Source organism: Amphiura filiformis, chromosome 11 (assembly GCF_039555335.1).
Source record: "Amphiura filiformis chromosome 11, Afil_fr2py, whole genome shotgun sequence".
NCBI classification, from domain to species: Eukaryota; Metazoa; Echinodermata; class Ophiuroidea; order Amphilepidida; family Amphiuridae; genus Amphiura; species Amphiura filiformis.
In genome coordinates this window covers 47,787,780-47,800,625 of record NC_092638.1, presented here as the reverse complement: position 1 = coordinate 47,800,625, position 12,846 = coordinate 47,787,780, and the positions used below count along the sequence as shown (strand labels likewise).

The 12,846-nt window shown below is 33.3% G+C and overlaps 1 protein-coding gene across 2 annotated transcripts in view; it reads right to left on the bottom strand.

Moving 5' to 3' along the window:
* The window catches only part of LOC140164918 (netrin-1-like), a 183,590-nt gene that overhangs the window by 44,848 nt on the left and 125,896 nt on the right, over positions 1-12,846 (bottom strand). Inside the window, exons 4-5 of one of the 2 annotated variants that reach the window (XM_072188316.1) lie at positions 8,715-8,798; positions 6,920-6,967 (exon numbers count right to left, since the gene is read on the bottom strand). In XM_072188316.1, the coding sequence (XP_072044417.1) occupies positions 6,920-6,967; positions 8,715-8,798 (132 nt within the window). The remainder of the gene's footprint in view (positions 1-6,919; positions 6,968-8,714; positions 8,799-12,846) is intronic. The other variant, XM_072188317.1, reaches the window with a different exon arrangement.

Here is a 12,846-nt window from a genome sequence, read left to right as displayed (position 1 = left end):
CCTGTGCATGTGATCGTAATTCTCAATCCTAGTGTCCTGATGAGGACTTAAAGCTGAATAAGAGCTGGAAACAATTAAAAGTTTGGATATAAAAAAAACATTACAAAAATTGGAAATACATCTGAACTGAAAAATTTGAACAAGTATGAGGCCAGTTGTGAGCCTGAAGTAATAAAGTAAAGAATTTTAGAAAAATTGAATTTATTACCTGAAGGATTATTTTTTTTAATGAAGGTGAAATAATGCAGACCTTTCATACCAAAGGAAGATGTGAAGCTATAGGATTAAGGTTTAGGATTAGGATAGATAAGGCAATGGGTTGGCAAAGGCTTAGTTTTGATTTAGGGTAAAGGCTAAGGTTAGAAACTGGGTAACAGGTTTGGCTTGGATTTTGATATGGGTTACAGTTAGGGTTAGGATTAGTTAGTGAAGGTTAGTGAAAATCAGATTTACAGATTTAACCTTAAAGCTTCAAATTTAAATCTTTAAGATTTCATATATTCCTAATACAGGTCAATAGGTCATCATCAAAAATCTCGTAAAACAGTTAGTGTCATTTACATTTTCTGTGTGCTGAAGTAGGACTAGATTAACATGAATGACTAAGTATTTATCATTTAAGGTTATATAGAGTGTTTGTAGTTTTTAACTGCTAAACATTTTTATTGCACAACCTGCAACAAAATGGACTTCCTATCAAAAATAGGTCCACATAGCCTTAATGTTCATCGTCTGAACAAGCCTAGTAGGCTTGTTCAGACGATCGCTTGTAAAGTCGCTTGTAACTACATTCAAATGTAAACTTGTATGTATGTAGTGCCGTTTAAACGCACTCGCATGTAGCTACATGCAAGTTACAAGTGACAATTTTACATGTAAGATATCTTACATGTAGCGAGTAACATTCAAATGTAAGGCCAGTGTGAACAAGACTTGCATGTTAGCTCGCTTGTAAGCATGACCTTGATGACCCAATCCTATTCTGATTGTGTATAATCATGGCATAATTTACCAGTGAAGGTCACTCTTACAAGTGAGTTGGCTTACAAGTAAGTCCTGTGTGGACACACACTCGCTTGTAGCATAATTTAATTGCTGGCTCGCTTGTAAGTAACATTCAAATGTAGGCTACCGTCTAAACACACCTACTGTCTAGACTCGCAGTGACTTGAAGCAAAATTCCTGATGACCTTAAAAGTATGGATAAATGGGGTTCAATTAATGTCAAATTTGAAAGGAATTCTTTAAAAATGCCAACAATTAACAGAACTTTCTAAAATATCCACAAATTTAAAAACCTTTTATTGAATAATCAAGAAACAATACCACATTATCGAGAAATAGTTCAGATTATTAAAACCTCTTCAGCAATGTAAATAATCACATAAGATATTTCCTGTGAAGCCTATTATTATGATTTTTAATTGATCTTAAACTTGAACTTGGCCACACACAATAGCGTCACCTTTACTCAACCCCATTGAGCTAATAGACACAAAATATCTCAAATATTTTTCATTTATTCATCTATTCACTCAAACAATAGCCAGAATAGACAAGTTAATTTTTCAATAAAGCTAAATAAATTGACTCTCCTTTGAAGTGTTTGGGTTCTGACAATAGCTAGACAAAGAGTCAGACTTAATGGTTCACCAAGGTGAGGGGCGGTATTGCCAACGTCCCAACTTAGGCATCAAATTGCGCTATTTGAGAATTAATTGTTACACCTCAGAAATGTTTACCATGATATACCCAAAATTGGGTTACTAACTCTCAAGTGTCAATTATAAAGGAATTCAAATCTGTGAACCCAGCAAACACCAAAAAAAATGATTTTAAATCTTATAAACTTGTTTTGGTTTTAACCAAAATGTATTAATAACGTTTAAATGCCGGGTTATTTGAAAGTCATTGTCATGAAAGCATTTTAAAAATGTTTTATATGAAAAAAACTCGTCAAAATGTTATTGTAAAATATGTTTTGGCAAACACTTTTGAAAAATATTTTGTAGATGCTTAAATAAAATGTTTAAATGTATTGAAGTAAGTTTTTTGAATGTTAATAAAATGTTTTATACCCTATATACCCCAACATTTAAAATACTTTCTGTAAAATTTGTTTGCTATGAAGTTCAAAATTGCAATAACATTAACAATGGGTTTTATCATTCAAGTACTATTCTGCCAAATTGGGTGATTTACGTTCTAAAACTGCCCAAATATCCGATATCGGGTGCTTTCTTTGTAAATTTAGGCTACACACTAAAAACTACGGGGTTATATTTTCCGTGGTCATTTTGTATTGACCACGCTTGGGGTTGTTTTTGACCCTTCAAGGGGTTGTACTGTTTTGATTTGACCACATTCACGAGGTCATTTTAGCCACGACGAACGTGGTCAAAAACTTAGTGGTCATTTTGCCGATACCGTCGCGCATTGATATCAGTTTCAATCTTCCGCTTTGAAAATCTCAATTCATAAATGAGTTTAAACATGAGCTGCAATTAATGTTTGTTGATTAATAAATAAAACTAATTTTTTGACCGGTTACACAATTTGTCAACTTTATAATGACTTGCATTTCGGAACTATTTGCACACACGGTGTGCATCGGCTCACGTGGTCACATCAGCGCCATACTTGTTCTGATTGTGCAGCTCAGCGGATTGTCGTGTGTGCTTGTCTGCATGATGGAATATGAAAAGTTAGTTGAAAAGTGAGACTGCAAGGATGCATATTTAGACCCTTGTCTATGCACGCAGATTCATTCCAATTTCATGCTGTCGTGGCTGGTGTCTTGGCTGCAGTTGTTATAAGCTTATATCATGTAAGCTTATAATACGTGAACTGTCATAGGCGATGACTGACTGTGTGTGAGTGTGATACACAGATGCATTTTGCAGTTTGCTGTTTATGTAATGCTTTCTCTGTGCAGAAACACACTTATGTCCTGGTGGGACCAGCATGACCATAGGCCTACAAAAAAAATCCAAACAACCCCTAAATGTGGTTATTGAGTAACCCTATAAAACAACCCTTTCAAATGGGTCATTTCATTTGACCCCAAATGAGGTCATTAAGTAACCCAATAAGGCAACCCTTTTGAAGGGGTCATTTCATTTGACCCCAAATGTGGTAATATTTTGACCCCAATGGGGTTACTATTTGACCCAAATACGTAGTCATTGCAATGACCCCGACCAATGGGGTCAAAATGACCCCGTTAGTGGTATGGTGTTTAGTTGATAACTATGCTGGGGTCAAAAATGACCCCGTTTGGGTCATTTCTTGACCCCGTAGTTTTAAGTGTGTACTTGAGAGTCTTTCACCGTGGCCACAAGAGCCAATTCACTATACCTTGGTACTGAAAAGTTTTGGCAACACTGGTGAGGAGTTGAACTAGAGTCAATAGAGAGTCGTGTAAGACCTTGAATCACAGGGAGTTGATTTTGACCCTATGACCCTTAAAAAGTACAAACAAGCGGCTTTGTGCGTTCCATTCTACAAGTAAGTTTCAGGTACTGTGACTTAAAGCAATATTATAACATTTTCAAACAAAATAGATTAGCATTTCTTTGCCATAAAATGTTAGCTTTTACTGTCAGATATATCCCCTTTAATTTTTGAGTCGAACAACTACGGCAAAGCAAAGAAAATTGGAATTTACTATTAGCGCACGTGTCGCCAATACATACCACTCCTTCGGTCATGTTGTGGTACGACCCTTTGTTGTGTATATCACCGTCAGCCACGCCAAGTACATACTGTGTGTTATGAACATCGTATGTATGCGTTAAACTAACGATTCCATCGTAATAATAAATGGCTGAATCAGCCTTTTATTCAAAATCTCTGATTTTGACAAAACTACAGCACCTAGAGTCTTGATTTTTGCAGGATAGGCCTATATTGGTTTAATAAAGTACAATTTAATCGTAAAAAAATGAATTAAAAAAATTCAGTGAGGGCGTCCTCCTCAGCAAATGTTATAATATGGCTTTAAGTCCTGCAATAATATACATAATTTTTTACATATCTTTGGATTTTTAAGTAGTCAATTCACATTGTATTATCTACCATAAATTGTCATAGTTTTTATATTTTATCTTGGGCGACAAAAAACCTGTTTTACGGGTGGACTGACTTTTCAAGTAGGTTCAGTTGGTTGGGATTTTTTTCCCTGGAGCCTAAAATAACCTTAAAATATAACCGAAAGCTTGAGAAATTTGGCAAAAATTTGATGATTTTTGCAAACATAATTTTAAAAAAAATGAGAAATGGCTTATTTTACATGAATATAGAAAAACATTTTTTTAAATCTCTCTCAAAAATGCAAAATCTGGGTCGTAAACCGGTTTGGGTTTTTCGTCACCGTATCCAAATGGAAACTAAGCAGCTCAACTACAAAACTAATGATGACTTACCTGCTAGGTGTTTCTTTTTTTTTATTATTAAAATTAAAACATATTTACCTTATTTTCATGATTCTACATATTTTATGTACATTTTAACTGAACTCGATCATGTAGATGGCATGCATTCAGTTAGTGTCTATGATATTTTATATTTGACACCCTGAATAATACTAGCAAAAATCATTCTTGTATCCATATTGAACAAATAAAGATAATAACTCTTTCATATTTTTTAAAATTACAAAACTATGCAAAGGGCATCAAACCAGATTAAGTTAAGAGTGCTTTTAGAGAGCGCATGCTTAAATATGAGTGCACAGGTTACATAATTATTAATTGGTTTTAATTTATTAATTTGATAATTAATTTAAGCTTCTTAAAAAAAATTCAAACTTTTTGGTGCATGGTCATGATTGTGCACTATAAAACTGTGAAGTGTGCATGAAATAGCTGACCTAAATTAACAACAATCTTCCTTGTCAATCTTATAATATATAATGTCCATCTTATAAATTTGGTTGAACCTCATAATCAGTGACATCACCAGGGGGAATGGGAGAATCTCCCCAGTAAGAACTATAAGAGCCCCATACCCCCCCCATAAAACCCAAAAATTACAAAAAAATCCACTTTTTGCTGCAAAATTCACTTTGCCCCCCCAAAAAAAACAACAACAACACAACAACAACAACCTGGTACCGCCACTGCTCATAATTTCATCACTTTGTCCCTCACATAACATAATTAACATTACAAATTGACTTAATATGTTATTTAACATTATTTGTACAATATAATGATAATAAACAAATGGATAAGCAATGAATTAATCATGCTGTTTGAAATCATATCAGGCTGATTGCGGAGATTCTCATGTTCATGGTAAAATGTTAATTCAAAAATAAAATGTGGACCTGTTCTTTAAAATCAAGACAATTTACTTCTTCTAGAGAATTAAGTTTCAGAACCCAAAGCCTATGAAATCTATGCGGCCCATACACGTTCAATTTTATTGGGCAATATCAAAGACGATATAAAATCTGCCATTGTGCACTAATAATGATCATGTGTACGTGTATGTGCACAATGGTAGATTTTGCTCAATAAAACGTGTATAGGCCGCTTTAGACTGATTGACCTATTTGATTACTCAACTGACTGATCTATCAACTGATCAATCGATTTATCAATCAATCAATCAAATAATCAACCAACAAACCAATCAATCAATCAATCAATAGTTAAATAATCAATCAATCAATTCTCAACCAATCAATTTTTGTTAACTGAACATGAGAATGCTCAGTAATAATAAATATTTTAAAAATAATTTACCCAGAAAGATCACATTTCTTGGCCAAAGTTCAAATTGGCAATATGCTAATTAAATCAATGACAACATCAGCCTCTAAACATGATACTAATTACATCATAGATGTATTTAGATCAATTAAAGAAAATTTGAACTTTGACTCCTAGAGATGAGATTTTGGGGGATCTTTTAGTTGCTGCAACTTTCAATATGCTCAAATTTTGCGGCCAAATCCACATGATAGTCTTTTAGGACAGTTGGTTTCTGATCTCATATATGTGTACATCCTTATCAAAACGATGCACTTGTCGGCTGCGACATGTGTCTCTTTATATAATAGCTAGGAATAAATACCAGACTCATCTCAAGTGGAGGTCACTTCAAATCATCCCCAAGTCACATAGTTTAGGAATACAGAGAACATTCCTTAACCATGTGACTCAGGGAGGATTTGAAGTGACCTCCACTTGAGATGAGTCTGGTATTTATTCCTAGCTGTTATGTGAAATGAGACACATGTAGCAGCCAACAAGTGCATCGTGCATCGATGTACACATATTTAATATGTTACTGATATTACGGCAATCACAGCAAGCCCAATGTTATCCTTTATACTGTGCTTCCAATTCAAGCTATGAATAAGAGCATATTGAAAATTGCAGGCAAACTGAGTAAGTCAGATATTTTGCAAGTTAATTTTCACATTTTGTTCTTGTGCTTCCCCTTTCCTGTCATCTTTTTTGCCTCTTTAATTTAAATTTATATTCCTCACCTCTGTAATGTTTCTCTTCATCTTGTTTGTGTGTGGCTTTAATTTTTGACACAAATGCACCTTTTTCTTCAAATGGTTTCGGAAACCGAAATTTCAATTATGTGAAACCCTGTACACTGTTTTTTAATATTTGTTTACAGCATGTTTTGAGTTTGAAAAAAATATGCCACAATTGGCCAAAAATATTAAAAGTATGTTACCACAGAGAGTCAGCACGAGGCTAAGTTGACTTTTTTCGGCCCATTTTTAATTTGGAATACAATTTGACCAATTCTGAACATAAAAAGGAAGTGTTCAAAATAAAACCAATCATGAACTTGTACCACTGCTAAAAAATAAATAATGTGAAAATTATCACCACAAAAATATCTACCTTACCAGTTTTGATGAACATAAAAATAAATGAAAACTAAATATTACCTGCATATGGCTTGTTATATGTAACGTCAACAGAATCCGAGGAATAATCTGTATGTATGGCATTATATAATAAAAATGTGTTTTTGTACAGACCGCTCACATACGATTTTTTTTGTATTACTAAAAGCATTTTATCCATGCATTGTTTTAGTACTTGTGTTGCCATGCAATTGTTTTTATGTTGCCGTGCAAATTAGGTGTTGAACCATCCACCATGCAGAAAAACCCAAAACCAAGGAAAGCCTATCCATGCATAGCTTAAAATCAGTCCAGGTTACAAAGGTCATGCCCAAGGGTTAAAGGTCAAGCAATTGAGTCATATGTCAGATGTTAAAGGTCAAGCAGGTCAAACTTTTATTAATCAAAATAATAGTTGAGAGGAAAACATTTTGTTTTTCTTTGCAAGATTCAAAGAAGCAGATTCAGCAATTTAGCAATAATTGAAGAATTTTAATCCTGTTTTCAATTATTATTTATGCAAATTGACAGCATGAGAAAGGTTGAAAAGGTGAACTTAAAGATGAAGATAAAATGGCCATTTTAGTTTGCTCAAACTTGAAGTTTTTTGAAGCCATGCAAAGCAATTTTTACCCACCACTTTCATCTTATTTTCTTGTATTGAGGGGATTTGTTTTGTAAAAATTGTTTTTCATAGTTGATCTGGATGTAGCCCCCTTTCCCTGGTAAATGAATAGGGAAGCGCAATGAGCATAGAAATCACAGTTCCCAGAAATGCAAAAATGGAATGAATTTGCATCTGACATATTGGTATGCAATTCATTTACCCATCTCTTCCATTAAAAGAAAACCGCCACCATCAAGAAAATCTCTCATCACATGCAAAGTTACCCACCACCTTAAGATACCAGTACCACATTAGAAAATCATAGATAGATGCCAATCACCATGACAACTGAGATGTACCTAACCACACCCATAACCACGCCTTCCACCAAGCGCTAGACCATTCCACCCATGCAATGCCTATAGCTAAATTCATGCTACTTGTTGATATGCAGTTATTTCATTCACACTGCTAACTACTTTATTTCATTCCATAAAACATGCAAAAAGTTACTCTATCCTAAAATGTGTGTTACCATGCAATGCACAACCATGCAAAATTTACTCTATCTTTAAAAAGTGTTGTGCATCTAATTTATTAGCAAACGTGCAAATTATCATGCAATCTTTTAATATTTAAGATAGTAGATAAGTAGATTTTTATCATATTTCAGTAATATTATTATCGTTAACTTTTTAAATAAGCTGATGCTGACATAAAGTGGAAACACCAAATTTTGCTTCACGTTTTACTTGTTATTTAAAAGACGCCATTTGGTTTCCATAATTTAAATGTTATGCAAATTTAATGTCAATTAAGCAAGTTTAGCTTTTGAATAATTAGCTGTCAAAAATATATCTTTGATCTTTGTTTTTAAATAAATATAGTCTTGTAACTAGAATTTGAATATTTCAATCTCACTGGAAAAATTCAGTATTGAAGACTATTATCTTAAAATCAGTTTTTCAAAAAGCAATCAGTTTTGTAATTCTTTCTGATAAATGAAAAGAAAAATTGCAATTGATACCAAAACTGCTGTGCTGCTCACATTGAAAGCCAGGCAATTTGATGAAAAAACTTGTGACGCAGAAATAATATAAAAATATATGTGCAAACTAAATAAAATATATATATATATATGTATCTGATTGCAAATGACTTCAATTATGTTCACAACTTTACGACAAATTGACATGAAATTACTGGTGAATTATTGGGATGTTATATTACCTGATGTTGATTCGTTGTCTCCGTCGTTGGCTGGTTCTGACGATGACATATCTCCAGGGTCAGTTAGCGGTACCTGTGGAATCTCTGAAATGATGAAGAGTTATGGATAATGGTTGAAATGTTTTGTAGAAGATAAGGGCCAATACCACAAAGGCCTCCAATGCATCATAAGGGCTCAAGCTCACTGTAAGTTTCCATCTCCTAAATAGGGCAGTATTCACAAAATGTGGCTTATTTGATTCGTTATAAAATGTCGTTTATAACCAAATGGACTTTATACAAAATGTTCAAAAATGGTTGCAAACTTTTACATCTTAGGAATAGAAGGTGGATTTTTTTTTTCTAGTCCAGGATTTTTAAGAGTAGAAACTAACTGAAAAAGTTAGTTTCTACTCTATAAAAACTGGATAAGGGGACTTGCAAATTATGAGATTGGCCCCTTATATATCATTGGACGTCTTTATGAAAGTAGGCCCAGTCTGTATTTATAATCTACATAAGTAAACTAATTACACTGTTTTTGTTTAGTTTTTCGAAATCCACATCAATTTTGTATGAAGATAGTCAAATTTTTGATGGGAATATAAATAATGCAGATTGTATTTTGTAAACTTGGGCAATTATTTTCAAGTGTAGCCTTATAATAAAGGAAAAGTTCTTCTATTGCAAAAATAATTCAATGTGTTTATCAGGAAAAACATGCTACATTAAAATCAAGTGTCAATTTCTCCTCTTAAAGAAATAACTTATTCTTAGAATAATATTATGTAACATACACAAAATGATAAGAAATTTCAAACAATTTTGTGCTGCAAATTAAGGTTGTGCATTTTGTGTGCAGAGAACATTCACATGCATAAAGGGAAAATAACTCAATAAATTAGTTAGTGCAGAAATAAAGATGTGCGATTGTCAAAGAAATAAAAATAACAAAGTGACTGTAAAACTAATTTCTTCTCACTATTTTACCTTGTTACTTACCCTTGCCTTGGTGATAAGTCCACAAGGCCTCTACGTACTTTACTTTTTCACAATCGACTTTACCTTTTGGTTTGCATTAAAAATATCTTTACAAGAAAACTTACAGTTTATTTTACAAATAGACACAGATTTGATTTTATTGATTTATAGGCCATGAAAGAAAACCTTCCCTGTTCTACGGGCCTGACAGACCCAGATTTTAAGAAATTGTGGAAAAAAATTTCATGTACAAATGAATGCCGACCCAATTTTTTTTTTTTTTTTTTTTTTGTATTTCAAAATATTGTAAAATATTTAAAGATTTTGGTGATTTTTAAGGTCATTTGCATCAATAAAAAAGGCCCAACTGACCAACCCTACCGAGGGTCCGTCCACCCGTAGAACAGGGTTGGTTTTTATTGCTGCCTTATATTTTACTCTTTTTTTGTCATAATAATCAACTAAAAATTGAGTGGACCAAAATTCACTTATAAACTTGATCACTATCCAAAGCCTCAACTATTTCAACCTTGCCCAGAGGCAAAATTACTTCGCCACAAAAAGTCTCAAAATTCATATTTTCTCACCCAATTGGCCATTCCGAAAAGAACTTTTTATAATTATATACAGGATAAATCTCTATCAATGGCTACAGTTTACTTACTTACCGACAATGCCCTTAAGATTGGGGCATGAGTGGAAGATGGCTACGGCTGTTTTCAACATGGCTGCCTCGTGTGAAGTAATTTGTATGAAGTATATATTTGCTATATACATTTTTTTTTTCACTTTGAGTGAGAAATAGTGTGTTTTTTTTGGGGGGGCTGGCAGTGGGAGAGCAAAGTGAAATTTGGCAGGTGGGCAAAATTGGGTAATTTGGGCTCAAAATAGGGCAAATTTGGCCCAAAATAGTAGAGAGATTGTCTGTGATGTTTTTGTCCTAAATTGGGGGGGGGGGGCAAACAGTTGGACAGTAATCCCTCCTTGCCCTCCCTCCTGTGACATCGCCACTGTTCAACTCATTTCCATATTAAACCCTTATGGGGGGGGGGGGTTCTTGATCCAAATTTGTTGAAAAAGTTACCTAAAATTTTCAGGATTTTGACATGACTAGTCTCCTTTTCAAAATTCTGTCAAATCATAAATGTTAGCAAAATTTGTTTCAAAAAATTATGAAAAATAAGCACATCTCCTACATTTTTGGTGACAGAAATGTGAAATGATGAATTTGAAGGGATAAATATATGAATTTTGAATATGACCAAGAGGCAGCCATGAAGCAGACACTTTATCTTACACTCACACAATGAAATATCCTTGTTCATTTTTCTTTACCTCAATTCCTACTTATAGCTAGCTACCTATGTGCCTTAGGCATACATTTTAATACAATATGTCCCTATGTGCTTAGAATTTGATTTCAGTTTTTTGAAATACAAATTACAGCTTAAGAATAGAAATGACCCTATTTGATGTTGTATAATTTGTTCGCACATACCATATTCTACAGGGAATATACTTGAAACGTGTTCGAAATGGGAAGGTCATTTCTTTGTGCAAGTTTATAAACACCTGATCCTTAACCATTAACAATTTCTTGACAATTAATTAATCAAAGTATTAATTACATGGACTTTAATGGAAATGAGATTAATTAGCACTTTCACATTTGCATAAGAATCTGCAAAAATTAAATTTCTTAATTGGTCACAATTTGGCTTGGAGAACAAAGAAAGACCTTTAATTGCTCCTAATAAAACAGGTATACAGGATTATTTTCACTGCCATAATAGCACATAAAATCTGCAGTTACTAGTTTGCAATTATCTTTTCTTCTAATTATTAATAGAATTTTGTTACTGGAATCAATTTGGACCAGATAAAATGCATATTTTGTATTTCCATTTATATTACATCTCTGATGGAAGTCTTTAGATTCAATAAACAAAATTTTTCAATGATTGTATATCTTAGGGAACAAACTAAAAGATTGATGATCCTATAAATGTAACTTTGTTTTGTTAGGGAGGGAATGGGTCTAAAAATGCGAATTACGTTTCTCCGATGCTTTTTTCAAACAATGATGATATTTTGACCCACGTCATGTTTTGTCACAGAAACAAACAGAAACAAAATTTAAGTTAGTTACGTTTATAGGACGTCATTCATTTTTTGGTTTGTTCCCATATAACTATACTAAAGTTTGTATAAAATGTTGCTTGAACTTGTTGTAATCAGTAAACATATGCAAATATGAAAGGCCGTATATTTATAACATTTATCTTTATCCTTTTGGGGAAGGGAGGGAAAGAACACTAGACAAGCTAAACATCTATGTGTTAATTTAATTAAAACCTTTACATTAAAATGTTATTATTCTCACCATCTAAATTAATAGCTAAGTGCAACAAGATAATTTACTTTTTCTCACTATTAAACCATTAAACCTAACAAACTAAAGCTAAAGCTAAAACTAACTGTTATTAGGATATATTATTTAGCATTGTCATTTAAAACTTTTTCGGTTATTAATATCCGAAACCCGTTTCGTCGTAAAATTACCTTTAATCTCTATATACGCAACAATTGTAGACGGAGAGAGAGCGTAACATTGTGGTTGTGAAGTGCACGGTGCATAAAAGTGAAACATGGAATATAAAAGGAAAGATAAAAAAGAAAACAAAAATCCATGATAACATCGAACAGCGTGTAAAAAAAAAACAGGTTTGTCAATCACATGTGTCAAATAGCATCAACTCAAATAGCATGGTTCAGTAACAAGTATGCCTCACAGTTCGAAAACTCTACTTGTAGAAAAATAAAAGGATGAGTTTTCATACCCAAAATCTGTAAGGTCAATTTAATAGTTCGCAGATGGGCAGAGACAACTGAACTGTGCCTTGGTGGTGTGGAATAATAGTTGAACTTAGTGTGATTGTCAAACCTCAGCATAACGTGGAGCTTTTAGGGAGCTTTTTTCATAACTTTTGGCAACTTTGTGAACTTGTATGTTTTGGGTTTGGGTTTTTTTGTTGGGGAGGAGAGGGAACCTGGTGGTTTATGATTTGGATAGGAGAATGGGGTAGGTATATATGAGTAGGTTCAATGCATGATGATGAATGGTGTCAATATTTTTTCAATGTAACATATCACTGTTATGATTTGGAATGAT